Raw genomic sequence first — 26,751 nt, forward strand, 5'->3', positions numbered from 1 at the left:
TGTCCAACCCCTATTGTAGCCACAGTGTTCTTCCTTGTCCACCCCTCATAGCAGCTACACCCTGCCTAGCTGACCTTCTCAACTTGCCACATCCCTCAGAACTCCCTCTACCAAATCCATAGCCAAAACATTCCCATAACATTGTTGTTGACCAAACCAAAACCCTTGGCTCCATAGAAGTTATAGTCCTATCCAAAGGCTTCACCTTCAGCCCTGCACTGAAATTTAACCATGCTGGTCATATCAAAGAGTGGATAGTGAAGGTTTGAAAAAGGTGTTACTTGAGACGATTAAAAGCAAGAGGAAGAATGGTATAACAGATTATGCTCGAATGATGAACAAAAGTGGACAAGATATAGAGAATGAGGAGGAACTCAAGGATATGTGGAAGTAGTATTTTGAAGAACTCCTGAACATGAATGGAGACATGGATGAGGAGGAACAAGCTGAGGAGAAAAAAAGAGAAGGAACAGCAAATAAAAAAATACCTTACATGGGGAGAAGTGGAAGAGGCATTGGGGAAGGTGAAGGGAAGGAAGTCACCAGGTCTGGATGAGCTAAGTGTAGAGATGGTTAGAGCAGCAGGAGAGGTGGGGATACGTCCCCATCTTTTAAGAAGGGCAATAGAAAAGAGTGCAAGAACTATCGGGGGATAACATTCATGAGTCATTGTGCAAAGATTTTTGAGAAAGTTTTGGAAGCACGAATTCGAGCAAAATTGGGAGGAGGAATGAGAGAAGAGCAACATTGCTTCAGAACAGGAAGGTCCACAGTGGATCTAATTTTTGCTGTAAGACAATTGCAGGAACAGCACTGTGAATATGGAATAGATCTACTACCTAGCTTCCTGGACATTGAAAAAGTATATGATAGTGTACATAGAATCAGTGTGGAAAGCCCTGAAGAACAGAGGAGTAGCAAAACAGATTATTTGGAGGATAAGGAAAATGTGCCATGGAAGTGTGAGCTGTGTTATAGTGAGGGGGGGGGGGGGGAGAGAGATCAGCTGGGATTGAACAGAAGAATGGCTTGAGGCAGGGAAGTGTACTTTCACCATTACTCTTCATTGTATTGATGGATGATATAATGAATACAGTAGCACAATTAATTGGTGAAAGGAATATGAAAGCTATGGTGTTTGCAGATGATCTGATGGTTTGGGGGAACGAGGAGGAGGGAAGTACAAGAGCAGTTGGACATATGGGAATGAACAGTACAAGAATATGGGATGAAATTTAGTATAAGTAAGAGTGAGATAATTATCACAAGAAAGGAGAGAGGAACAATGTGAACAACAATTGGTAGGGAACGATTGAGGAGAGAGGAGAGTTTAAAGTACCTAAGAAGCCTGATGCAGGAAGGTGGAAAAAAGACAGAGAAATAAATGAGCGGGGGAGAAAAGCAGAAGCATTTCGGAAGTGTCAGAAGCCCGATATCGAGCAAGGATGTACCCCACATAAGTAAAAAGGTTGTATACCAGTCATACTATGTCTCTATCGTGACCTATGTATCAGAAACGTGGGTTATGAAAGGAAGAGAGAAAATCAAAGTACAAGCTAGTGAGATGAAATTCTTGAGAAACAGTATTGGAGTGACAAAGATGGACAGGTTAAGAAATGATAGGATCAGAAAGTTAATGAAAGTGGAACCATTGCAGGAGGAGATAGAGAAATCAGTGCTGAGATAGTATGGACACGTTACAAGAGAATGGAGGAGAAGAGGATTAGGAGCATACACGAGATGAAACTGGAAGGAAAGAGACCAAGAGGAAGACTGAGAGACAGGTGGCTGAAAGGAGTAGAGGAATGTGTCCAGAAGAAAGAAGACTGGACCAAGGTGAAGATGGAGAGGCATATGTTCCATACAGACCCGTCCAGAGGCTGGAAACTGTCAAAGGTGGTGGTGGTGGTGTCAAAGAGCTATTCTCCTTCTCCCAGTCCCTGCAGGGGAAGCACTTTGCCGCCAATTGCTCCAACCAAAACCATTCGTAATTCCAACATTGAACCCTGCCTCTTTCGGTTCATGCCACCATTCAACTGTGATCCTCACCCTCCCGCTACCTAGCCATCTGTTAGTCACATTTAGAAATACCTTATGCTGGTATTACACTATCAAATTTCTTTGTCAAAGATGTGATCAAATATATTTGACAAAGATCTTTGACATAGCCTTTGAAGGGATATTAAACTGTCATATTTTTCGTCAAAGTTCAAAATAGGCTGACAACTACTACTTGTTATTAACTGCAGCAGTTGCATGTACCACAGTTGCACTGTGTGCACACGCGGAAGAGAAGTGGGGGGAAAAAAGGAAACATACCTGGGTGAAGCTGTGGGTTTTACGACGACGTGATAAAAGCATTCAACAAAACTTGTTACGTGAGCTTATAGTGGAGGATGTCAAGTCGTGCATCAGTTACTTAAGAATGGATGAGCATACATTTCTGTATGTGCTCAATGAAGTGTATCCTCATATCACAAAGCACAATATTCACTTAAGAACTGCTACATCTGCAGGAAACAGGCTCACTGTAACACTCAGATTCCTTGCTACAGGAGAGGGTCGCGTTGGGTCGCGTTGGGTCGCGTTGGGTCGCGTTGGGTCGCGTTGGGTCGCGTTGGGTCGCGTTGGGTCGCGTTGGGTCGGGTCGGGTCGCGTTGGGTCGGGTCGGGTCGCGTTGGGTCGGGTCGGGTCGGGTCGGGTCGGGTCGGGTCGGGTCGGGTCGGGTCGGGTCGGGTCGGGTCGGGTCGGGTCGGGTCGGGTCGGGTCGGGTCGGGTCGGGTCGGGTCGGGTCGGGTCGGGTCGGGTCGGGTCGGGTCGGGTCGGGTCGGGTCGGGTCGGGTCGGGTCGGGTCGGGTCGGGTCGGGTCGGGTCGGGTCGGGTCGGGTCGGGTCGGGTCGGGTCGGGTCGGGTCGGGTCGGGTCGGGTCGGGTCGGGTCGGGTCGGGTCGGGTCGGGTCGGGTCGGGTCGGGTCGGGTCGGGTCGGGTCGGGTCGGGTCGGGTCGGGTCGGGTCGGGTCGGGTCGGGTCGGGTCGGGTCGGGTCGGGTCGGGTCTCCAATCTTCTTAATCTATTTTTGTATTCAGTGTGCCTCACGTTGTAAAGCGCCTCATCAGCTTCATACATCTCTATTAATTTTGTTGTTGTCGGCACTCACCAGTTGTATTTACCGGCAATGTTTATAAAAACATTACAGACGACAGAATGCTGCAGCAATGCTAGCGCTCCATGTGGTAACATGTCACATTGTACTGAACAGAAGACAAGCGACTTCTTTGATCAAATCTACAGCGAGGCCCTAGATTTGATCAAATATTGGATGACATTTGACAAAGTTCCCTATTACACCATCAAATATCTTTGACAAAGATTTTTGACAGTGTAATACCGGCCTTACCTCGAACTTACCCTCACCATCCTTCCTCAGGTCCATTCCTGAGAACACCAACCTTTCAGTCGAAAAAAGAATAGCCATACACAACCTCGAAACAAATCCTAACCTAATCATCTTACCTGCAGACAAAGGTTCCACTATTGTTATGAACTGTAGTGACTACATGGCAGAAGGCCTCCACCAATTATCTGACTCCTCCACATATAAACTTGGCCAGAGTGAGCCCATCTCAGAAGTTCAACACAAGTTCCAGTCCCTGCTTAAAGCCTTAAGCCCTTCCCTGAATCCATTTCCCTCTTAACCTCTGACACCCCACACGCCCTCTCTACATGCTCCCCAAAATCCACAAACCAAACAACCATAGACGCCCTATTGTGGCTGGTTAGTGTGCCCTCACTGAAAGAATTTCGGCACTCGATTGACTAATACTTCCAACCAGTTGTCCGTCAAAGACACTGCCCACTTCTGTCACCAACTCCCCACCATCCCAAGCCCTTTACCTCCTTGATCCTGCTGGCCCCACTTTCTTCAACAACAAGAGACTTCATGCCCATGGTCTTGCCACTATTGAACACGATCTTTCTCAATGTTCTTCAGACTCCAAATCCACTACCTCATTCCTCGTATACAGGGTGTGTCAAAAAAATGTATACACACTTTGAAGCATCATAGAAAATTCATTTGCCATTCTACAATGTTAAATTTCTGGAAATAGAAAGCTTAAAGTCCAATTGGAGAAATAAATGGACTTTGCAAATGTGATTAGTGTTCAAACTGGTGGCCTTCAGAAGCACTACATTTCAGAGTACGAGTCACCACTGATTCTGTACATCGTACCAAAGTGTCCAATGAGATTTCTGCACACACCACCTAAATCTCATTCCAAAGTGTGTCCAGGTTACGTGATTTATGTTTGAACACCTCATCTTTTACTGTGCCCCATAAGAAGAAATTTAGCGGTGTGAGATCTGGAGAGCGTGCAGGAAACTAGATTGGTCCCCTGTGTCCTATCCACTGGCCTGGCACATTCTGATCCAGGTATGCTCGTACGCACCTATGATAGTGTGGCGGGGTGCCATCTTGTTGGAAATAAAACTCATCATTACCGTATAATGCACGAATGACAGGGAATATGGAGTCAGCAAACATTGTTGGGTACGTTTCTCCAGTAACAGTACCTTCAAAGCAGAAAGGCCCAATGAGTCCCCTTGCAGACAAACCACACCACACATTTACACCAGGCAAATTCACAGCCTTTTCAACTGTAATGTGAGGATTATCTTCAGGCCAGAACACACAATTGTGCCTATTGACAGTTCCATTGAGTTTGAATTGGGCTTCATCCGACCAAATTATGCTACCCATAAATCCTGGTTCACATCTCACCTTCTCCTGAACCCATTCATAAAATTCTAACCTTCGATCTGGATCGTTGTCACTAAGCTGTTGCACCAGCCTTGGAATGTACACACGAAACTTGCCTTTCTTCAGAATGCGTAGCACACTACTAGCACTTACGTTACTCTCACGTGCCGCTTACCTTGAAGATTTTTGAGGCGAACGCTGAAACAGCTCCAAGACCGCTGTTGTGGAATCATCACTTGTAGCTGTACGAGGTTGCACTGATCAACCTTTATGCACATCACACAATGTTCCATGAATTTTGAATTTGTCTCGTAAATGTGTAATAGTTAACCTTGAAGGTGGTTCTGTACCATACTCAGTTATCCACTGTCTTCGAACCGCAGCTACATTCTCAAACTTCCAGTACCCCTTAATTATCTGCTTCCGTGCTTCAAAGCTCAAACGCACGTCCGCCACATTGCAGTTACTTCCTTGCCACTGCTGCCATCTGTTGAAGAAACATAACATTACTTTCTCACAGATATTTAACCTTGTAGAACGAGAAGTAAATTGTCTGTGACAGTTCAAAGTGTGTATACATTTTTTTGACGCACCCTGTACTTTATCAACTTTATCCTAACCCACAACTACTTCTCATTTGAAGAGAATATACATAAACAAATCCATGGCACAGATGTGGGCACCCACATGGCACCCTCCGATGCCAACCTTTTTATGGGCCATTTAGAAGAGACATTCCTAGCCTCGCGAAACACCAAACACCTAGCTTGATTCGGGTTCATTGATATCTTCATAATTTCGACCAGTGCCAAGACACCCTATCTTTGTTGCTTCACAACCTCAACACCTCTCCCACTTCCTTCATGTGGACATCCTCAACCCCGCATGCCACTTGCTTCTCACTGATGGTTCCGTCTGCACCTCTGTCCATGTTAAAACCACCAACGGTACCTGCGTTTTGACAACTGTTCATGCCTTTCACACCAAAAAATTCCTCCCTTATAGCCTGGCTACACAGGAATGGCATATCTGCAGTGGCAAAAACTCCCTGGCTCAGTATTCTGAGTCTCTAAACCAAGGCATTCACTGATAGGCACTATCCCCCTGAACTAGTCTGCAAACAGATCTCCTGTACCATGTCCCCTCACAGTTCCTATCCTCCCACCACCCCCAAAAATCAGCCACAAAGGAGTGTCCCCTGAGTCACTCAGAACCATACTGGACAGGGACAATTGAAGCACATCCTTTGCCAGAGCTTTGATTACCTGTCATTATGAACTGAAATGAGGGACATCCTACCAGAGATACATCCCATCCCTCCTAAAGTGGTGTTCCATCACTCCCCTCCATCTCAGTCCATCCCTATGCCACTCACAATCCCAACCCCTTGCGACAAGGATCATGTCTTGTGGAAGACCCAGATGAAAAACCTGCCCCATTCACCCAGCCAGCACGTCCTATTCCAGTCTTGTCATAGGTTTATCATATCCCATCAGAGCCTGGGACACTTGTGAAAGCAGCTATATGATTTACCAGCTCTGCTGCAATCATTGCACAGCTTTTTATATTCATGTAGCCACCAACCAGTTGTCCGCCGGGATGAAAGGCCACCGCAAAGCTGTGCGCCACCCTATGGCACAACATGCAGCAAAACATAACACACTTAATTTGGATGGCTGCTTCACTACCTGAGCCATCTCGATCCTTCCCTCCACCACCAGCTTTTCTGAACTGCACCGATAGGAATTATCCTTAAAATAGATTCTCCGCTCCTGTAATTGTCTCTCAACTTGTGTGGTCCCCCCTGCAGGTGCGGGGGTTAGAATAGGCCCGAGGTATGCCTGCCTGTCGTAAGAGGCGACTAAAAGGAGTCCCACACCTTTCGGCCTTTATGTGATGGTCCCCTGTAGGGTTTGACCTCCATTTTTCAAAATTTTCCCAAAGAGTGAGCCAATTGGGGAAGGGTCCCTTACATGGTGCATAGTGTCCACGTGCATTGAGATCTTTAGCCCACTTTCTCGTCATAGCATTGCAGTCCCTCTCATCCTCCATCTCTTGAGCGAGGACACCTTCCTGGGTGTGTTTTCCTCCATCCACTATGCAGTGTCGTTTTCTGTGCTGACGAGCACAGTAGCCAGTCTGTTGTGGTGGAGCCACTATGTACCCTCTTGGTTGTAGCCCCCTGGCACACAGGGATTTCTCTGCTTTGCCTGTGCCGTTAACTCCCACATATGCCAAGGAGTAGGTGGCTGTCGCCCAGCGGCATTGGGTCTCCCAGAAATGGCAGCAGATGACCCTGAGGAATAGACTACCTCGTTGAGTGTTTCATGCCTTCCCGGTCTCACAATCAGATCATCCCCCAGTGGAATTGTGGCGTCTTTTTCCACCACCTGGCTGAGCTACGGCAATTACAAGAACTGTGGCGAATATAATAGTGTCGGGCAGAGTTATTTATGTCCTGAACTTGGTATGTTGTGAACCTGTGCCCCTTCAAACTCCTCTCAAAGCTGTGGCTGTCAGGATACAGACGATTCAGGAAATAACTGTCTGCAAATTTCTCTCGTTAACTACACGTCACAGTGAACCCAATAATGCCCCATTTATAAAATGGGATCTTCCCCCTGCGGGTTCGGGGGTAAGAATAGGCCCGCGGTATTCCTGCCTGTCGTAAGAGGCGACTAAAAGGAGTCTCAAACGTTTCGGCCTTCTGTGATGGTCCCCTCTTGGGTTTGACCTCCTTTTTTCTTCCAAATTTCCGTCGTCAGTGCGTGCCATTTGGGGAAGGACACCTTACGTGGTGTTTTTGTATTGGTCCATCATGCTCCACCATCTTGCATGTTACCTATTGTTGTGTGGGGGGGACTTCGCCCAACATCTTCTGGGTGGTCTCCTTCTCGCCTTGTGCGCACTCTTCTTCTTAGCGCCTACGACAACTGTGGACCCTTTAAACACCTAAAATCCAGCACGGTAGCCAGTCCTTTGTGGTGGGGTCGTCATGTACCCTCTTGGTGGTAGCCCCCTGACCACGCAGGGATCGCACTACAGATGCCTGAGCTGTTTCCTCCCCATGCATGCCAAGGAGTATGTGCCCATCTTGTCTGGGGCACGGGGACTCCGGGCAACGGGATATCGGCCAGGTACCCGTTGCTTTGGCTGGGTGGCGCCCTTGGGGAGAGCCCTCGTTCGGAGTAGGTGGCATCTAGGCGGATGTGGCGCAATGAAGCGCAATAAATCACATCAAGCTGGTGGTCGCACGGCCACCAGCGTCTCTAAGCGAGGTAGAGTCGACTTCGATGCTGCGCAGTATGACCCTCAGACGTTCCCCTCGTTGGCTGCGCCATGGGAGGGACGCCGATCTAGTGCCAAGCGGGAGCCTTACGTACCGCAATACCTTGTCTGCAGCAGGACTGATGGTGACTCCTTTCTTCCGACGAAGCCTATGTTTTTTGTGGAACACCTGGAGGATAAGTTTGGGGAAGTGGCGGGGTTGTCAAAAATGAGGAATGGGTCCATCCTCCTCAAGACGTCCTCCCCAGCCCAGTCACGAGCGTTGCTCTTGTGTGATAAGCTGGGTGACGTCCCTGTTACCGTCACTCCCCACAGTAGCTTAAATATGGTCCAGGGGATTATTTACCATCGTGACCTCTTGTTGCAATCCGATGACGAGCTGAGAGCCGACTTGGAACGACGTGGTGTGCATTTTGTCCGTCGTGTCCATCGAGGACCCAAGACAAACAGGGTGGCCACCGGTGCCTTTATCTTGGCCTTTGAGGGTGATGTCTTGCCCGAGAAGGTCAAGGTGATGGTTTACCGTTGCGACGTCAAGCCATACGTGCCTCCCCCGATGCGGTGCTTCCAGTGCTGGAAGTTTGGGCATATGTCCTCCCGTTGCCCATCCAGCGCTACATGTCGAGATTGCGGACGCTCCTCTCATCCTGATTCTCCATGTGCACCTCCGCCTGTATGTGTCAACTGTGGGGAGCACCACTCTCCATGCTCGCCGGATTGCCCCGTTCTTCATAAGGAGCGGAAGATCATGGAATTTAAGACCCTGGACCGGCTTACTTATCGAGAGGCTAAACAGAAATATGAAAGGTTGTATCCTGCTTCCCTTCGAACATCTTATGCTGCAGCCACGTTATCGTCGCCCGCACGAGCGACGGTTGTCGCTTCATCAGTGCCGCCTTCAGTGGGCCCTCGGGGCCATGTATCTCTGTCTGCCCCCCTCGTGCCTGGGGGCAAGCCTTCCTCTCTTGCCCCCTTAGCAGTTGGGGGCAAACCCTCTTCTGTCGCTCCCCCCAAGCTTGCTTCGGGAGTGACATCTGCTCCACAACCGGGAGGCTCGATTCCTCCCCCTCCTTCTCCGGCGGCGTTGCCTCCGCCTGTTCCTCTCTCGCGGAAGGGGTCCCTCGGGGCTCTCCCTTCCTCCGTTTCTTCTCCTTCCCAGCCAGATGTCAGCCAGTGGCTGAAGGTTCCGCCACCTGCTGGTCGTAGGGCTTCTGCGTTGTCGTCAGCCTCCGACGCTCCTTCAGAGAAGCTCTCCCAGCCCTCTCACCCTAAGGGCAGACGCGAGAAGAAGGAACGGAATGTGTCCAAGAAGAAGGACGTTCCGGCGGTTTCAGCACCGCCTGCTGTACATAGTCCTGGCTCCGGGGATGAGGTGGAGATCCTCGCCTCTGCCGCGGATCTCGCCCTCACGGAACCCTTGGGGGCCTCTCCTATGGACTCAGCTGACACTCCCCCAGTGGCGGCGGTTGGCTCTGAAGCGCTGTCTGCCTCTTAGTCGCATTCACGCCCTCCCAGTCCCTTCCTGCTTCCATTCTCCAATGGAACTGCGGCGGTTATTTCCGCCACCTGCCAGAGCTCCGGATGCTTCTGAGTGATTCCCCTGTTCTCTGCATTGCTTTGCAGGAAACTTGGTTTCCTGCACTGCGGACCCCCGCCCTTCGCGGTTATCGGGGATACTATAAGAACCGTGCTGCCTGTCAACGAGCGTCAGGTGGGGTTTGCCTCTTTGTTCACCACTCTGTCTGTAGCTCGCCAGTACCCCTTCAGACGCCTTTAGAGGCAGTTGCTGCCAGGGTTGAGCTCTCGCCGGCTGTTACTGTTTGCTCTGTTTACATTCCTCCGGATGGGGAGCTCCCCCGCCATGTCTTGGCTGCGCTGCTGGCTCAACTCCCGCCACCATTGCTGCTTCTGGGCGATTTCAATGCCCACAATCCTCTATGGGGTGGGACTGTCTCCGGTGATCGCGGTCGGGCCGTGGAGCATGTGTTGGCTCAGCTCGACCTTAGCCTCTTGAACACCGGTGCTCCCACGCATTTCAGTGTGGCCCATGGCTCGTTCTCGGCCATCGATCTCTCTATTTGCAGCCCTGGACTTGTCCCATCCCTCCACTGGAGGGTGCATCCTGACCTGTGTGGCAGTGACCATTTTCCCATCTATTTGTCACTGCCACAGTGTCATTCTTCTGGGCGCTTGCCCCGCTGGGGTCTCCACAGGGCTGACTGGCCAGCTTTTACTTCCGCTGTAACCATTGCGTCTCCCCCACAGGGTGACATTGACGAGGTGGTCCGTGTTTTCACCACGTCCATCATTTCGGCGGCCGAGGCTGCCATCCCCCGTTCCTCTGGCCTCCCTCGGCGGAAGGCTGTCCCCTGGTGGTCGCCGGAGATTGCTGAGGCTATTCGCGACCGTAGGCGGGCTCTCCAGCGTCATAGGCGGCACCCGTCTCTGGAGACCCTCATCGCCTTTAAGAGGCTCCGTGCCTTCGCCCGTCGTCTTATTGCACGGCGTAAGCAGGAGTGCTGGGAGAGGTACGTCTCCTCCCTGGGCTCCCGTGTCTCGTCCTCGCAGGTGTGGTCCCGGATCCGGCGGATTTATGGCTCCCAGACCCCTATGGGTGTCCCTGGGCTCTCCTTGGACGGCGCTGTCTGCACGGACGCTGCCGCCATTGCTGAACGGCTAGCCGCGCACTTTGCTCAGAGCTCTGCGACTGCATCCTATCCCCCCGCCTTTCGCTCTCTCAAGGAGCGAGCCGAGCGGACGCCGTTCTCATTCCACACGCGTCGTTCTGAAACATACAATGCTCCTTTCAGCGAGAGGGAATTCCTCGCTGCCCTCGCCGATTGCCCTGATACAGCACCAGGACCGGACTGCATCCACGCACAGATGCTGAAGCATCTCTCCAGGGACTGCCAGAGACACATTCTCGCGATATTTAATCGCATTTGGAGCGAAGGCGTGTTCCCGTCGCAATGGCGGGAGGGTGTTATTGTCCCCATTTTGAAACCCGGTGCGGACCCACTGGCGGTGGACAGCTATCGTCCCATTACCCTCACCAACGTTTTGTGCAAATTGCTCGAACGTATGGTGGGGCGACGTTTGTGTTGGGTCCTTGAGTCGCGCGGTCTCCTCGCTCCATCCCAGGGTGGCTTCCGTCGGGGCCGTTCTGCAGTGGACAATTTGGTGCGGCTGGAATCTGCTGTCCGTACGGCCTTTGCCCGACGTCAGCATCTCGTTGCTGTATTTTTCGATCTGCGGAAGGCGTATGACACCACATGGAGGCATCACATCCTCGCCACGTTGCATGGGTGGGGTCTTCGTGGTCGGCTCCCGGCTTTTCTTCAAAGCTTTTTATTGCGCCGCTCTTTCCGGGTGCAAGTCGGTGCCACCTCTAGTTCCTCTTATATACAGGAAAATGGGGTCCCGCAGGGCTCGGTGTTGAGCGTCTCGTTATTTCTAGTGGCCATTAATGGTCTGGCTGCAGCAGTGGGGTCGTCGGTGTCTCCTTCTTTGTATGCCGACGACTTCTGCATCTCATTTAGCTCCACAACTACGGGAGTCGCCGAACGCAGGTTGCAAGTCGCCGTTCGCAAGGCAGCATCATGGGCTCTGGCTCATGGTTTTCAGTTCTCTGCTGCCAAGACTCTGGTTATGCACTTCTGCAGGCGTCGGACGGTCCACCCTCATCCTGACCTTTACCTCGACGGCCACCTGCTTGAAGTGGTGGACACTTGCCGCTTCTTGGGACTCGTGTTTGATGCCCGGCTCACATGGGTTCCTCATGTTACTCAGCTGAAGCAAAAATGCTGGCGGCACCTCAACGCCCTCCGCTGCCTTAGCCACACGTCTTGGGGTGCAGATCGCTGCACGCTGCTGCGGTTGTACAGAGCCCTTGTGCAGTCCCGGCTTGATTATGGGAGCCTGGCCTATGGGTCTGCGTCCCCCTCAGTGTTAAAGTTGTTAGACCCCATACACCACTGTGGGGTTAGGCTTGCCACTGGCGCTTTTCGCACCAGCCCCGTGGATAGTCTACTGGTGGAGGCCGGGGTTCCCCCACTGCGGATTCGCCGCCATCGTCTGCTTGTCGACTATGCTGTCCACGTTCATTGCTCGCCAGATCATCCCAATCGTCGCCTGCTTTTCCCTGCTATGGTCCTCCATCTGCCCGAACGGCGCCCTAGGTCTGGGCTTTCCATAGCTGTCCGTGTCCAGTCCCTGCTGTCAGAACTGGGGTCATTCCCTCTTCTGCCTCCCTTCCGGGTCCGTACACCTACGCCTCCCTGGTGTTTGTCCCGGCCGTCCGTCCGTCTGGACTTGGCACAGGGACCCAAGGACTCGGTTCCACCTGTGGCCCTCCGTCGTCGTTTTCTTGCGCTCCTCGAATCATTTCCGGGCTGTGAGCCTGTCTACACGGATGGTTCCCTGGTTGATGGTCGCACTGCCTACGCTTTTGCTCACGCTGCCCATGTTGAGCAACGCTCCTTGCTGGCTGGCTGCAGTATTTTTACTGCAGAGCTGGTGGCAATCATGCGCGCTCTTGAGCATCTGCGTTTCTGCTCAGGTGGGTCCATCGTCATCTGCAGTGACTCCCTGAGCAGCCTTCAGGCCATCGACCGCTGCTATCCCTCCTCTCCTCTGGTGTCCTCCATTCAGGAGTCTGTTTCCGCCATTGCCCGTTCTGGTCGTTCGGTGGTCTTCGTTTGGACGCCCGGTCATGTTGGCATCCCAGGGAACGAACGTGTAGACAGGCTGGCCAAAGGGGCGATCGACGCCCCGGCTTTGGAGGTCGGCCTTACGGCTCGCGACCAGCAGATGGTGTTGCGCCGTAAGGTACTTCGGATGTGGGCTGCTGAGTGGCGTGGCATGACAGCCCCGAATAAACTACGGGCTGTCAAGGGGACGACCGATGTGTGGCGTTCCTCCCTGCGGGCTTCTCGCAGGGACTCGGTAGTCCTGTGTCGGCTGCGCATCGGCCATACCTACCTGACGCACGGCCATCTGTTACGTCAGGAGGATCCCCCCTTGTGTCAGTGTGGGTCCCGGCTGACGGTCGGCCACATTTTGCTGGAGTGTCCTCGACTGCGCACACTCCGGCAATCTTTTAATCTCCCGGGCACTTTGGCTTTGGTTTTATCCGACGATGCCTCCATGGCTGATACCGTTTTAAATTTTATCCGTGGTAGTCCGTTTTATGGTTCGATTTAGGGAGGTCCTGCGCCTTTCCCTTTCTGTGTCTTTTGTCCTTGTGTCTGTTGCTGTTCTGGTGTGCCGTGAGATGGTTGACTCTTTCCCATTTTTGATCTCGTGGTCAGTCAACCAGTCTCCGGCCATCTTCCTTTCTTCTGTTTCTTTCTGTCTGGTGTTCCTCTGTCCTGTTCTTGTCTGTAGTGTTTGTTGCTGAATTTGTGTGCTTTTAGCGCCTGGGGGGACGTCTCCTCCCCCTTTGGATTTTATCTGCTTCGTAGATTTTCGGCTCGCCTGATTTTGGAATGGGGGACTGATGACCTTCGCTGTTTAGTCCCCCTTAAACATCCAACAACCACCACCATAAAATGGGATCTCCTGAGCGCCCTTGCACATTGCCCCGACTCAGCTCCTGGGCCGGATCGGCTCCACAGTCGGATGATTAAACATCTCTCGTCTGACTCCAAACGATATCTCATCATCTTCAACTGGATCTTTTGCAATGGCGTATTTGTATCGCAGTGGCGGGAGACTACCATCACTCTGGTGTTACAACCTGGTAAAAATCCAGTTGATTTGGTTACCCTCACCAACGTTCTCTATAAGCTGGTGGAACATATGGTGTGTCGGTGGTTGGTTTGGGTCTTGTAGTCACGTGGCCTACTGGTTCCACGTCAAGGCAGCTTCTGCCAGGGTCGCTCTACCACTGATAGTCTTGTGCCCCTCGAGTCTGCCATCTGAAAAGTCTTTTCCAGGCGCCAACATCTGGTTGCTGTCTTTTTTTGACTCGCGTAAAGAATACATGACCTGGTGACATATCCTTGCCACTCTGGGGTGTGCTCTCGATTTATATCCAAAACTTCCTCTCACTTCATTCTTTCTGTGTCCAAGTTGGTGCCTCCCATAGTGCCCCTCCCCCGTATTCATGAGAATGACATTCCACAGGGTTCAGTATTGAGTGTATCTATATTTTTAGTGGCCATTAACGGTCTAGCAGTCTAGCAGCAGCTGTAGGGCTGTTGATGTTCCCATCTCTGTATGCGAATGACTTCTGCCTTTCGTACCTCTCCTCCAGTACTGTTGTTGCTGAGCAGTGCCTACAGGGAGCCATCCACAAGGCACAGTCATTGGTTCTAGTCCATGGTTTCCACCTTTCAGCTGTGAAGTTGTCATGCTCTTCTGTCTGCATCGTACCGTTCATTCGGAACCAGAACTTTACCTTGATGACAATCCAGTCATGGTAGTGCAGACATATTGATTCTTAGGACTGGTTTCCGTCAGCTTAAACGAAGTGCTGCAGCACCTAAATGCTCCCTGCTGCTACAGCTCTACAGAGCCCTTGTTCAATTCCGTCTTGAATGTGGGAGTGCAGTTATTTTTCGGTGGCGCCCTCAACATTGGGTTTGCTCTACTCAGCACACCACTGTGACGTTTGACTAGCGACGGGAGCTTTTAGAACGAGTCCGGTGACCAGCGTCCTGTTGGAGGCTGGGGTTCCTTCGTTTAAGGTTAGGCGTGCACAACTGCTAGCCAGTTCCATTGCACACGTTCGCAGTTGTCCTGCACATCCGTATTACTATCTCCTTTTCTCACCTATGGTGGTTCATCTCCCGCGTTAGCAGCCCAGGTCAGGGCTTACAATTGCAGTGTGCGTCTGATACCTTTTATCCGAACTGGAGTTCTTGTGTTTACCACCTATACTTGAGGTCCATTCACGTACACCTCCATGGTGTACACCCAGGCTGCGTCTTCACCTGGACCTATCACATGGCCCTAAGCACTCAATTAACCCCATGTTTCTCCGCTGTCACTTCCTGTCAATTTTTGACATGTACCGAGGCCATGAAGTGGTTTACACTGACTGCTCGATGGCTGATGGTGACATTGGCTTCTCGTATGTCCATGGAGGACATATTGAACTGCATTCCTTGTTCGGTGGCTGCAGTGTTTTCACTGCAGAGCTGGTGCTTATATCTCGTGCTTTTGAGCACATGTGTTCATGCCCTGGGAAGTTGTTTCTTGTGTGTACTGACGCCTTGAGTGGCCTACAAGCTGTCGACCAAGCTATTCGTCATCCTTTGGTAACGACCATACAAGAGTCTATCTATGCCCTGGAACGGCCCTGTCGTTCAGTGGTGTTTGTCTGGACCCCAGATCATGTCGGAATCCCAGGCAATGAACTTTGCTGACAGGCTGGCCAAAAAGGGTACATGGAAACCGCTTACAGAGATTGGTTTCTCTGAACCTGACCTGCGCTCTGTCGTAAGCCGTAAGGTTTTTCGGTTTTGGGAGACAGAATGGCATAACAGTATGCACGACTAACTGCGTGTCATTAAGGAGACTACGAATGTGTGGATGTATTCCATGTGGGCATCTCGCTGGGAATCAGTTGTCCTCTGCCAGATCCATATTGGCCATATGTGGCTAAAGCATGGTTACCTTCTCCGTCGCGAGGACCCACCTCGGTGTCCTACCTTCGGTGTTGGGCGACAGTGCCCCAAGAGTAGCTTTAGTTTTTTATGTTTTATTCGTGAAGGTGGGTTCTATCATTTGATCTGAGTTTTCACGCATGTCCTTTGTCCCTCAGTGTCCTCCACCCTACCGCTTTTAGGGTGGAGGGTTTAATGTGTTGCAGTGTGGCTGGCTTCTTTTTTTTGTTGCATTGTGGCTGGCTTCTCCTTTTTATTCTCATGGTAGGCCAGCCACTGTAATCTGCTGTCGTGTTTTACTCTCTTCTAACTGTTTCTTGCGTCTCTCTTAATGTTTTCTTGAACCCTTTTGTTCCTTTTAGTGTTTCTTACCTTTCCTTCATTCTTTTTCTTTTTTTCTGGTTTTTGTTGTATGTCTAGTTTGCTTTATTCTCCCCCTTGTGGAATTGTTTTATTTGGAACAAGGGACTGAGGACCAAGCAGTTTGGTCCCTTGCCCCCTCTTTTAAACCAACCAACCACCCTGTGGTAACATACTGTCCCTACCCCCTCTGCGGTGTCATCTCCTCTCCATTATCATCTCCCACCCTGTTTATTTGCAGCCCTCTGCTAACGCATCTGCCTGTCTTTCTGCACTTCTGTTCTGTTCCTTATTTCCCCCACCTCTGTGCCACACAACTTCCTGACACTGGGCCTGTTAGCTATCTAGTCCCTAAACACTCCACCAGACAGTGTTCGTCTCTCTCCCCACCCATACACTACTATCCCTGCCCCCGCCCCATCCCCTCCAAATTGCTGTTTGCGTCCCATGAGTTGTAGCATTCCAGCCTGAGATGTTGGAGTTGGCAGTAGAGTGTGTGCGTGCATGTGTGTGAAATCTATATGCGAGTGTGTATTAATCGTGCCTGTCTGCAAGTTGACGTGTTCCATTGACCGTATGTAGTAATCGGTCTTCTTCATTGTTGATATTCAATATGATATGAAGTATTGTATAGTTATGTATGCTGCAAATAGTGATTTGTCTTCATTTTTAACAGGTGTTATGTAAACAATGGCTGCAACTATTGGATATGTGAACGTAATCAAAAGATCAGGGAAGGAAGGATCACGTTTCCCAGTTACTGAAGATTGCCTAATTGGTAGTGGACTTCATTGTGAAATTAGAATTCATTTGGCTGATGTTGCTGTAGAGCATTGTTTAATTCAGTGCCAGGAAGGGGGAAAGGTAAGTAGTATCTCATACTTGTTAAAATTATTTCATAAATCTTATATTTCAGAAATGCCCACATTCATTTGGTCCTGCAGCATGTAATGAAACAAAATAATTTTAAAAAATCATTTTTAATTTGGGATGTTGAACTATTAACATTTGTATTAATGACACTACAGTGTGTTGTTACAAGAATGGAAGAAAATGCTTAGTTAGTGACCAGTAAAGTACTGTGACATCCCTGTTCCCCTTTTTGATGTCACTGTTGATGTTGAGCTGCTACTGCCACAGCTCGGTCGGTGGAATGGAGACACGACGCACGGATAACGTGGAACAGCACCTGAAAATCTCTAAAGAAAATTGTTCCTCACATAATGTATGAAAGTCTGTTTGCGAGACCGCACAGTCTTCTCAATGATGTGAATTCCTGATTTCAATTGTCTTATGGTTTTATGATTTCTTATGCCCGGTTAGTTAGTTATTGCAGTATTGAGTGAATCATTCATCATCGGTGTTGTTTCATACCACTGAAGTGAGGAAAAATTCATTTGCGGTTCAGTATCAGTAGTTGTTGTTACGTTGCTAGGTAGAATCGTTCACTACGGCACGACTGAATTCAAGAGATAATCTATAACGCTATCTCGCTTTCATGCGTCGTAATATTATTTTGGCAAAATGCTCCTTTCAATGCTCAATGTTCATCGAGTCACTCTTTCAATTAAAATGTTCACAGTTAATTAATTTTGATCAACTATCACACAGTTCAATTAATGATGGAGCCAACATGTGAGATTTCCATTACTGATGAACAATTTTTATTGTTCCTTCGTAGCATTTAGTTTAATCATCACACCACTTGCACACCGCTGGATCAGATCAATTAAGATTCATTTAAGTTCGGTGATCATGACAATTACGACAACTTTTACAATTGGCGTATTTGTATTATCTTCATGTGGTCGTATTAATGATTCCTACTTCAGGCTACTCAGGTATTGCAGTCTTAGATACTATGTCAATTCTCTTTTGTCACTGTTCACTTTGATGAAGGTTGAGTCCAACAGTATTATCTCCAATAATTAAGGTTCATTTACTCGTTGTGCACTTATCAGAATATCGCTTCAGTTCAAGTTATCAAGTCAGAATAACTGAGAACAAAGTCCGAACATCTCTGTCACGCAATAGTACTTTTTTTTAAATAGAAACAACCTCGTAGCGTTCTGTTTGTAGTACTATAACGAACGGTGCTCTCTCATGACTTGATAGCTAGCAAGCGACTAACTTTTCCATAATCAAGCATTGTAGACAAAATGTTATCTCTGATCGACATATTACGTTGGACTTAACTTTTGGCGGACTGATTTTCAGTTATTACTGAGATGTTTGATAGGTAATTAAAAATAACCTTTCTTTCTTTCTTTCTACCTTTATATCATGACATTCTCAGTAATTACTGAAATTGGTGTTCACCGAACTTTAAGGTGTTATATTATTGTCAAAGTTGTCGTACCTGTCAGGATAACACTGTTCCCTACTTTAAATTATCATGACATTCTTATTTGGGTTTCTTGGGGTGTTACAGTACACGTTGTGCTACTGAAGGGAATGTCAGTATGCTGTGAAGTATGTAAAGTGGCTGTTTGTAGCAAAAGCTTATAGCACATGTTCTATTTGGGAGATTCCCAAGATCCTCTTGTTAATGTTTATGGGTGTGATGAGATAATTTGATTTTGTCTGTTAGTTGATTGTTGACAAGTTACAAATCCTTAAACAGTCACATAAGTTACCAGCAGTTTAGTAAATTTTTGAGGAGTCCACCTTAGCTGCGGCTAACCTTTTTGCCCAATAGAACTGTTACATTCCTAATAACATTGTTTATTTAATGTTCCGTTGTGAGGCCAACAGTATTGGTGGTGTGGCACTGAAGTTCTGTACTTTCTTCTGTGCACTTCAGGGTATAAAGAGTAGCAGAGGAAAATTGCAGCCAGTCACTTTGATAAAGCGCGGATAAAAATGAAATACAATGTGCTATTCTTCCAGATCACATTAAAAAGATGGAGGAGAAACTATATCTTGCAATATTACACATAATTGGGTCTTTCCATATTCTAGGCCCATTCTAGGAGGACAGAAAAGCTGTTTCACAAATAAAATGTGCTGTTATTAACTATAAACATGATTCGGTGCATGTGTAAACAAGCAATGCTATGATCTTGAGCTCTCAAATTCTGATAATTTTACTGTGCATTAGTAGTAGGTGGTGGTGGTTAGTTGCATGAAAAATCCCAGGTTATAATTTTTTTGGGCCTTTCATTTTTGAGTCATAAATTTTAAAACCTCCAAAATTGTGATTTTTGTTACATTTTTAAATCTTATAATCAACAAATCTCAAACTGTTTTACTTACAGGCCTAAAATTTGGACCATTTTGTTCAGTTTCTTATAAGCTTTAAAAATATGTGGTAATTGACAGTATTAATAGCAAAGCTGAATTTTCCCAAATTAAATTAGTTAGAAAATGTCAAAATTGGATTTTTTGTTTGGAAAAAAAGTATGTTACTCATACATTGTTTGTTAATGTGTGTGCCAAATTTCAGTATGGTGTTGTTGTGGGAACATACTAAAATAAAATTTTATATTACTGACATGTGCAGTACCAAGTACATACTGTAGTATGTAGCGTTTTGGACTTCTGACTAAGGAGTAATACATCAAAAACCAGATAATGCTGTCAAATTATTGTTGTTCATTTGGTGACAATTTATTAAATTATTGTAATTATACATTTAAATTTACATTTGGCTTTCCCATGTCAACTGTGAATACATTTTCACATAATGCCATAACAATGTCTTTAAAAGAATATTAATAATTTAATTACACCTTCATTTTACAGATATATTACTGTTAATCAGTATTATTAATTAAATGGTGGTGTAGCTGTTACTATTTAATAATGTTAAATTTGAGTGCATTACAAAGATATATTTCTTACTTATCTTCAACAACAAAAATATCATGGATATCCACTGTTGTTGTTGTGGTCTTCAGTCCTGAGACTGGTTTGATGCAGCTCTCCATGCTACTCTATCCTATGCAAGCTTCTTGACAGTTTCATTATGGTCTATGATTGTCTTCTACCAGATTCTGAGGCTTTTTTTTATTGCAGTCAATTTATAATAATCATCTTGGTTATGAAAAAGAAACACCTAGTCTACAGAGGTGTATAAATAAAAGGTTTACTTCTGCTTTGTCATGTCTTCATAGCACAAAGGCTAGCTACCATTTGTTGTCAATGGCATAAGCAACAAATGCTCTAATCTGTTCAGGTGCTGGAGGATCTGGACCCACTTGAATTTTTATGTACAATAGAGCCCTAAAATTGAGACAATTTTTGCTGGTCCTCTGACTCCCCATGAGTATAATTTTGTTATAAACTCTTTTGACCAAGCTACTATTTATGCTGCATGGTCATTTGTCACACATAAAAGGTGACTCATGGCCTATATGCTTTAGCCCATTCAAACAAGTGGAGGGGAGGTAATTTTGCAATATTAAGCCATGCTGTGCATCCACAAATAATATGAAAGTTGAGGAAACCACTTTCACTTTCATTTTATTTGCATTTATTAAGCCATTGGTTTCATTCTGTGTGAACTTCCTCAAATGACAGTGGCACAAATGTGCCAGTGTCATGATTTAAAACACTTAACTTCCTAATGAACTGTTGAGATGCACTTGTTGGAATATGGCAAGTACAATATCCCCCTTCTTTGGCTGTATTTGGTATTTGTATTCAAACAGGTGCCTTTCAACATTTTACTGGGCGACCAAACGGGGGAGGGGGGGATACACAGTGGTTGGAAAGGAAATTCCTCTCGTTCACTACACACGTCACAGAGAACCCTATAATGCTCCATTTACAGAAAGGGATCTCCTCAGTGCCATTGAACATTACCCCGACTCAGCTCCTCGGCCAAATCGGCTCCACAGTCAGATGATTAAACATCTCTCGTCTGACTCCAAACTATATCTCCTTGTCATCTTCAACTGGATCTTACGTGATGGCGTCTTTGCATCGCAATGGCAGGAGACTACCATCACTCTGGTGTTAAAACCCGGTAAAAATGCAGTTGATTTGGTTAGGTATCTGCCCATCAGCCTCACCAACGTTCTTTATAAGCTGGTGGAACGTATGGTGTGTCGGTGGTTGGTTTGGGTCCTGTAGTTATGTGGCCTACTGGCTCCATGTCAGGGCAGCTTTCGCCAGGGTCGCTCTACCACTGATGGTCTTGTGTCCCTCGAGTCTGCCATCTGAAAAGTATTTTTCCAGACGCCAACATCTGATTGCTGTCTTTTTTGACTTACGTAAAGCATACAACATGACCTGGTGACATCATATCCTTGCCACATTGTATGAATGGGGTCTCTGGAGTGTGCTCTCGATTTATATCCAAAGCTTCCTCTCCCTTCATACTTTGTGTCCAAGTTGGTGCCTCCCATAGTTCTGATGTGCACAGCTGCTCGCCAGTTATGTTGCACACATTCATAGTTCTCCTGAGAATACGAATTGTCTCCTTTTCCCACCCATGGCATTTCATCTCCTGCATCGGTGGCGCAGGTCGGGGCTCATGATCGCGGTTTACGTGCTATCCCTTCTCTCAGAACTGTCGTCCTTACCTTTGCCCCTCTACTTGAGGTCCATTTATGTACACCACTTCCAAAGCTTCGTCTGGATCTTTTGTATCACCCTAAGGACTCCGTTAATGCCGCCGTTCTCCGCTGTCACTTCCTCTCGATTCTTGGCGTGTTCCGGGGCTCTGAAGTTGTTTACACTGACGGCTCAATGGCTGACGGTAATGTTGTCTTTGCCTATGTCTGCAGAGGCCATATTGAACAGCATTCCTTGCCCGCTGGCTGCAGTGTATTCACTGCAGACCTTGTGGCCGTATCTCGTGCACTTTAATATATCTGTTCCTGTTCTGGGGGAGTCGTTTCTTCTCTGTTCTGACTCTCTGAGCAGAAGTATCGACCAGTGCTACCCTCACCATCCTTTGGTAGCGAACATCCAGGAGTGCATCTCTGCCCTGGAACGGTCCAGTTGTTCAGTGGTGTTTGTCTGGACCCCAGGACACGTCGGTGTCCCAGGCAATGAACTTGCTGACAGGCTGGCCAAACAGGCTACGCGGAAACCACTCCTGGAGATTTCCATCTCTGAAACATACCTGCGATCTGTCTTATGCCGCAGGGTTTTTCGGCTTAGGGAGGCGGAATGGCATAACAGTATGCACAACAAACTGCATGTCGTTAAGGAGACTTCAAATGTCTGGAAGTCTTCCCTGCGGTCAGGAATCAGTTGTCCTTTGTCAACTCTGCATTGTCCGTATGGGGCTCACACATGGTTACCTCCACAGTCTCGAGGACCCACCTCAGTGTCTCTGTGGCTCCCAAATGACAGTCGTCCACCTCTTGCTGGACTTCCCACTTTTACCTGCTCTGCGTTGGACTTTTAACTTTCCCAGCACCCTACCTTTGGTGTTGGGCAACAATGCCTCAACAGCAGCTTTAGTTTTACGTTTTATTGGTGAGGGTGGGTTTTACCATTTTAGTGCAAGTCCTTTGTCCCTCAGTGTCCTCCACCCTAGGGCTTTTAGGGTGGAGGTTTTAATGTGTTGCAGAGTGGCTGTCTTCTCTTTTTTTATTCTCATGGTCAGCCAGCCATGGTAATCTTCTTTCTTGTTTTTAATGTCCTCTCTCTATTTCTTGTGCCTCTGTGTGGTTTTCTTGTCCTGTTTTGTCTACTGTAGTGTTTGTTGTTCTTCTGTCGTTCTTCTGGTTCTTCATTTCTCCTGTTTATTGTGCCAAATGTCTTCTTTGTTATCTTCTTTCCCTTGCGTAATTGTTCTACTGGGAACAAGGAACCAATGACCTCGCAGTTTGGTCCCTTTCCCCCCGTTTCAAACCACTTTTTGAGATATGGCCATTTAAAATTTTGGAATGTTGGAAAAAAATCAGTGAACTTCGCAAACATTAAAAATTAATAACTAAAAATGAAATGTCAAAAAATCTTCAATTTTGGATTTTGTCTTGTTTTGATAGGTAACATAACATGACTACAAACTAGAAAATTTTAAATCGTAAAGGTTCACATTTATTATTTTATTACTTAATTTCACATGGAATGATTGATACATATCTTAGACAATTAACAGGGAAGCTTCTTCGGGTCATCACTTTAACTGAAAGGTCAGTCTGTAGACTTTACCATGTAAGGGGGCAAAAGTCCCCCCCCTTATAATTATCCACAATATATGTAGCATTTCTTAAACTGTAAGTCAGTGAAGTTCATATGTAGGGGCAAGCAGACAGTATGAATGCTGGAAAATATTTTCTGTTAGTCCATCTGTGCTATATGGCTCAGGTTATTACAAGAAGTGGGTGATACCCAGCCAGTAGCAGCAGCACAAAAGCAAGTTTCTTTTATATACTTATATTAATGAATACTGGCAAAGAGTGTCAACTCCTGATGGCCCAACAATTTCAACACACTTTAACACACTGATTGAGACTGCTCAGAAGTAAGCCTTGTGAAAGGGTTTGGGTCAGTAGGCCTCAGTTTTTGAAATAATAAATTGTACCATGGATTGTTTTACATTATTCTTCTGGCAGTGTCTCCCTAAACTTCGTCCTGACAATGCATAATATATTCTAATTTTTCACTACTTGTTCATCAAAATATACACTGAAGAGCCAAAGAAGCTGGTACATTTACCTAATACCGTGTAGGACCCCTGTGAGTGCGCAGAACTCAACACGATGTGGCATGGACTAGACTAATGTCTGAAGTAGTGCTAGAGGGAATTGACAACTTGAATCCTGTAGGGCTGTCCATAATTCCATAAGAGTACGAGGGGATGGAGATCTCTTCCCAACAGCATGTTGCAAGGCATCGCAGATATGCCCAATAATGTTTATGTCTGGGGAGTTTGGTGGCCAGCGGAAGTGTTCACTCAGAAGTGTTCCTGGAGCCACTCTGTAGCAATTCAGGACACAGGGTGTCGCATTGTCCTGCTGGAATTGCTCAAGTCCATCTGAATACACAATGGACACGAATGGATGCAGGTGATCAGACAGGATGCTTACGTATGTGTTACCTGTCAGTCGTATCTAGACATACTAGGGGTCCCATATCACTCCAACTGCACATGCCCCACACCATTACAGAGCCTCCACCAGCTTGAACAGTCCTCAGTTGACATGCAGGGTCCATGGATTCATAAGGTTGTCTCCATACCTCTACACTTCCATCTGCTCGATAAATTTTGAAATTAGACTTGTGTGACGACGCAGTGTTTTTCCAGTCATCAGCAGATCAATGCGGTGTTGACAGGTACAGATGAGGTGTACTGTCACGTTGAACGATTCTCTTCAGTCGTCAATGGTCCCATTCCTGCAGGGTCTTTTTCCAGCCGCAGTGATGTTGGAGATTTGATGTTATACCGGATTCCTGATATTCACAGTACACTTGTGAAATGGTCGTACGGGAAAATCTCCACTTCATCGCTCATGCACCTGATATAAAATTACATTCAAATTAAAATCTTGATTGCCATTGTAGCAGCAGTAATTGATCTAACAACTACACCAGACACTTGTTGTCTTATGTAGGTGTTGCCAGCAGTAGTGCTGTATTATGCCTGCTTACATATCTCTGTATTAGAATATGTATGCTTATACCAGTTTCTTTGGTACTTCAGTGTGTAATTGTCTTCATTCTTTCTGCTCGTTTTGTGTGTGTGTGTGTGTGTGTGTGTGTGTGTGTGTGTGTGTGTGTGTGTGTGTGTGTGTGTGTGATAGGTAATCAATTTGTGTAAAAGTATTTAGCCTTCAATTTCCGTTTCCCACTCAAAGGACAGTAGTGTAATTAAACCTTTCATAAATTGGTGTAGTTCTTTCACTGTAAGCCATCACTCAGCCTATTGCATAATTTTCATTTTGAAAGTCGTAGTAGTGGCTGAAGTAAATCAGAAGATATTTAGATAATTTGTAAAGTATTGACCACTAGCATGCAGTTACTATGAGTTTTTGAACACAGTTTTGTTAACCTGTAAAAGTTCGTAGCCTTCCACAGTCAGTGTTATCTTGGGTGAACCCACTGCATTGGTTAACTTGAAAACACCCATATAACTTGCTAGCTGTGCTGTTGAGGTATCTGTCCCACCTTCTTGCAAGAAATATCTGCCATAATAAACAGGTAGCATCCCGTAGAGAACAATTTAGGTGGATGCAAATTCCATTATTCTTATTTTTGTCAATTTTTTCTGCTTCATGTGACTGAAATTACAGAATATAGAAAGAGAATTTTCATTGTCTTAATGTGTTTTGTGTTGTTTCCTGTTCATTTCTCAGTATTGTTCCTTTGTGTCATTGCTTTAATTTTGCTGAAGTTTGACTTAGTATTACGCTGTTCATTTTCACAAGAGTAAGATTGCTTCACATACCTACATCAGACACTTACTACCATCTATTTTTATTCTGTTGCAGATTTTTTATTCATGGTTGTAAATAATGTTATTTTTTGATTATAGAAATTTCTTGTAGAATAACATGTTTTTCATCCTCAGGTAATCCATATCGTGGAGTGTTGCGAGGCTTCTATTTTGCATGTTTGTAGATCCAGTTGTGTGTTCATATCATGTTCTGATCTTTTTTAGATCTCTTGCACTTTAAATCTGCTAGTGAATAATTATCCCATTTTTATATGTTGTATGTATTTTTTTCCCAATAACATGTTATTGTAGAATGAAATGCTGTAATTTTAAAGTAGAAAAATTCAGTTGTGATCATTGCTTAATATTCTTCCTTACAGTGCTCACTAAAGAACTTATGTAAACAAATGCCAACTAAACTAAATGGTACTGATGTTACTGAAGTTGCAATACTGCACCACGGAGACACTATCAGCGTATCTGACCGTTTGTTCCGTTGGGAATATGAAGAACTACCACAAATTTCTTCTGTTATGAAGCCAACTGTGGCACTGCTGCCACGTAATGTGACAGGTAATCCTTTCTGTTAAGTGTTTGCATTGAATTTGTCATAGTGCCCTACAGAAATTGTTGTGAATGTAAGTGGTAGGTATTTTGTCTGTGACATTGTTTGTGGAACTGGTGCTTTTGAAGTATAATCCAACACCTGGCTGCGTGAAGTTAAAGCTTTCTGCCAAATTGGAGTCCAGTTTTGTTTTCAAATTGTGAAATACCAAATGTTGCCAAGTCATAACCCCATTCAAAATAAACACAGAGATGTGATATCATGACCTTGTCTTTCCTGAGTACGCAGTTTTGAAAAAGTTTAAGAATAGAAGAAGCCGCAAGTAGTAATTGCAAAGACTTCGTTAGATGAGGTGTTGTCTTCTTTGAATTGAGGAAAGAACATCATAATTGGTACATGGCATTCCAGCTCAAATGATTGGCAGTGTAGTGGAACATTTGAATATCCCAACTAAGAGCCTGAGTAAGGCATAATTCATCCCATTTAGTTCCCTTCCCGTGTCACTGTCCTATATTTGCTGCTTTTATCTACGTATTATCTGTTTCTGTCACAGTCTGTCTAGTAATTTTTTACTTTCGCTTTGCCTGTTAAAAATTTCCATCTTTTTGATCACGGGCATTTCCTCCTGTTGCTTATTTTGAATGGGTGTTGAGATCTGTAAAGCTAAGGTGTATGTGTTAAATGATGCTAATTGAATTTCAAATAAAATTTTACTTTCCCTTAAATTGTTAGTGGTAGAATTGGCATGTGCTGTCATGCCTGGCAAGAGTTCAGTACTTCTGACACCTTTTCACCTAAAAAATAAGAATGCGGTATACTTAACCTTGTACTTC

General features: G+C 46.4%; 1 protein-coding gene across 1 annotated transcript in view; it reads left to right on the top strand.

Moving 5' to 3' along the window:
* Positions 1–26,751, top strand: part of LOC124790075 (proliferation marker protein Ki-67-like) — a 99,540-nt gene that overhangs the window by 7,734 nt on the left and 65,055 nt on the right. The window contains exons 2-3 of the mRNA XM_047257641.1: positions 16,693–16,880; positions 25,734–25,926. Of these exons, the coding sequence (XP_047113597.1) occupies positions 16,707–16,880; positions 25,734–25,926 (367 nt within the window). The 5' untranslated portion in view covers positions 16,693–16,706. The remainder of the gene's footprint in view (positions 1–16,692; positions 16,881–25,733; positions 25,927–26,751) is intronic.

This window comes from Schistocerca piceifrons, chromosome 3, assembly GCF_021461385.2.
Source record: "Schistocerca piceifrons isolate TAMUIC-IGC-003096 chromosome 3, iqSchPice1.1, whole genome shotgun sequence".
Taxonomy (NCBI): Eukaryota; Metazoa; Arthropoda; class Insecta; order Orthoptera; family Acrididae; genus Schistocerca; species Schistocerca piceifrons.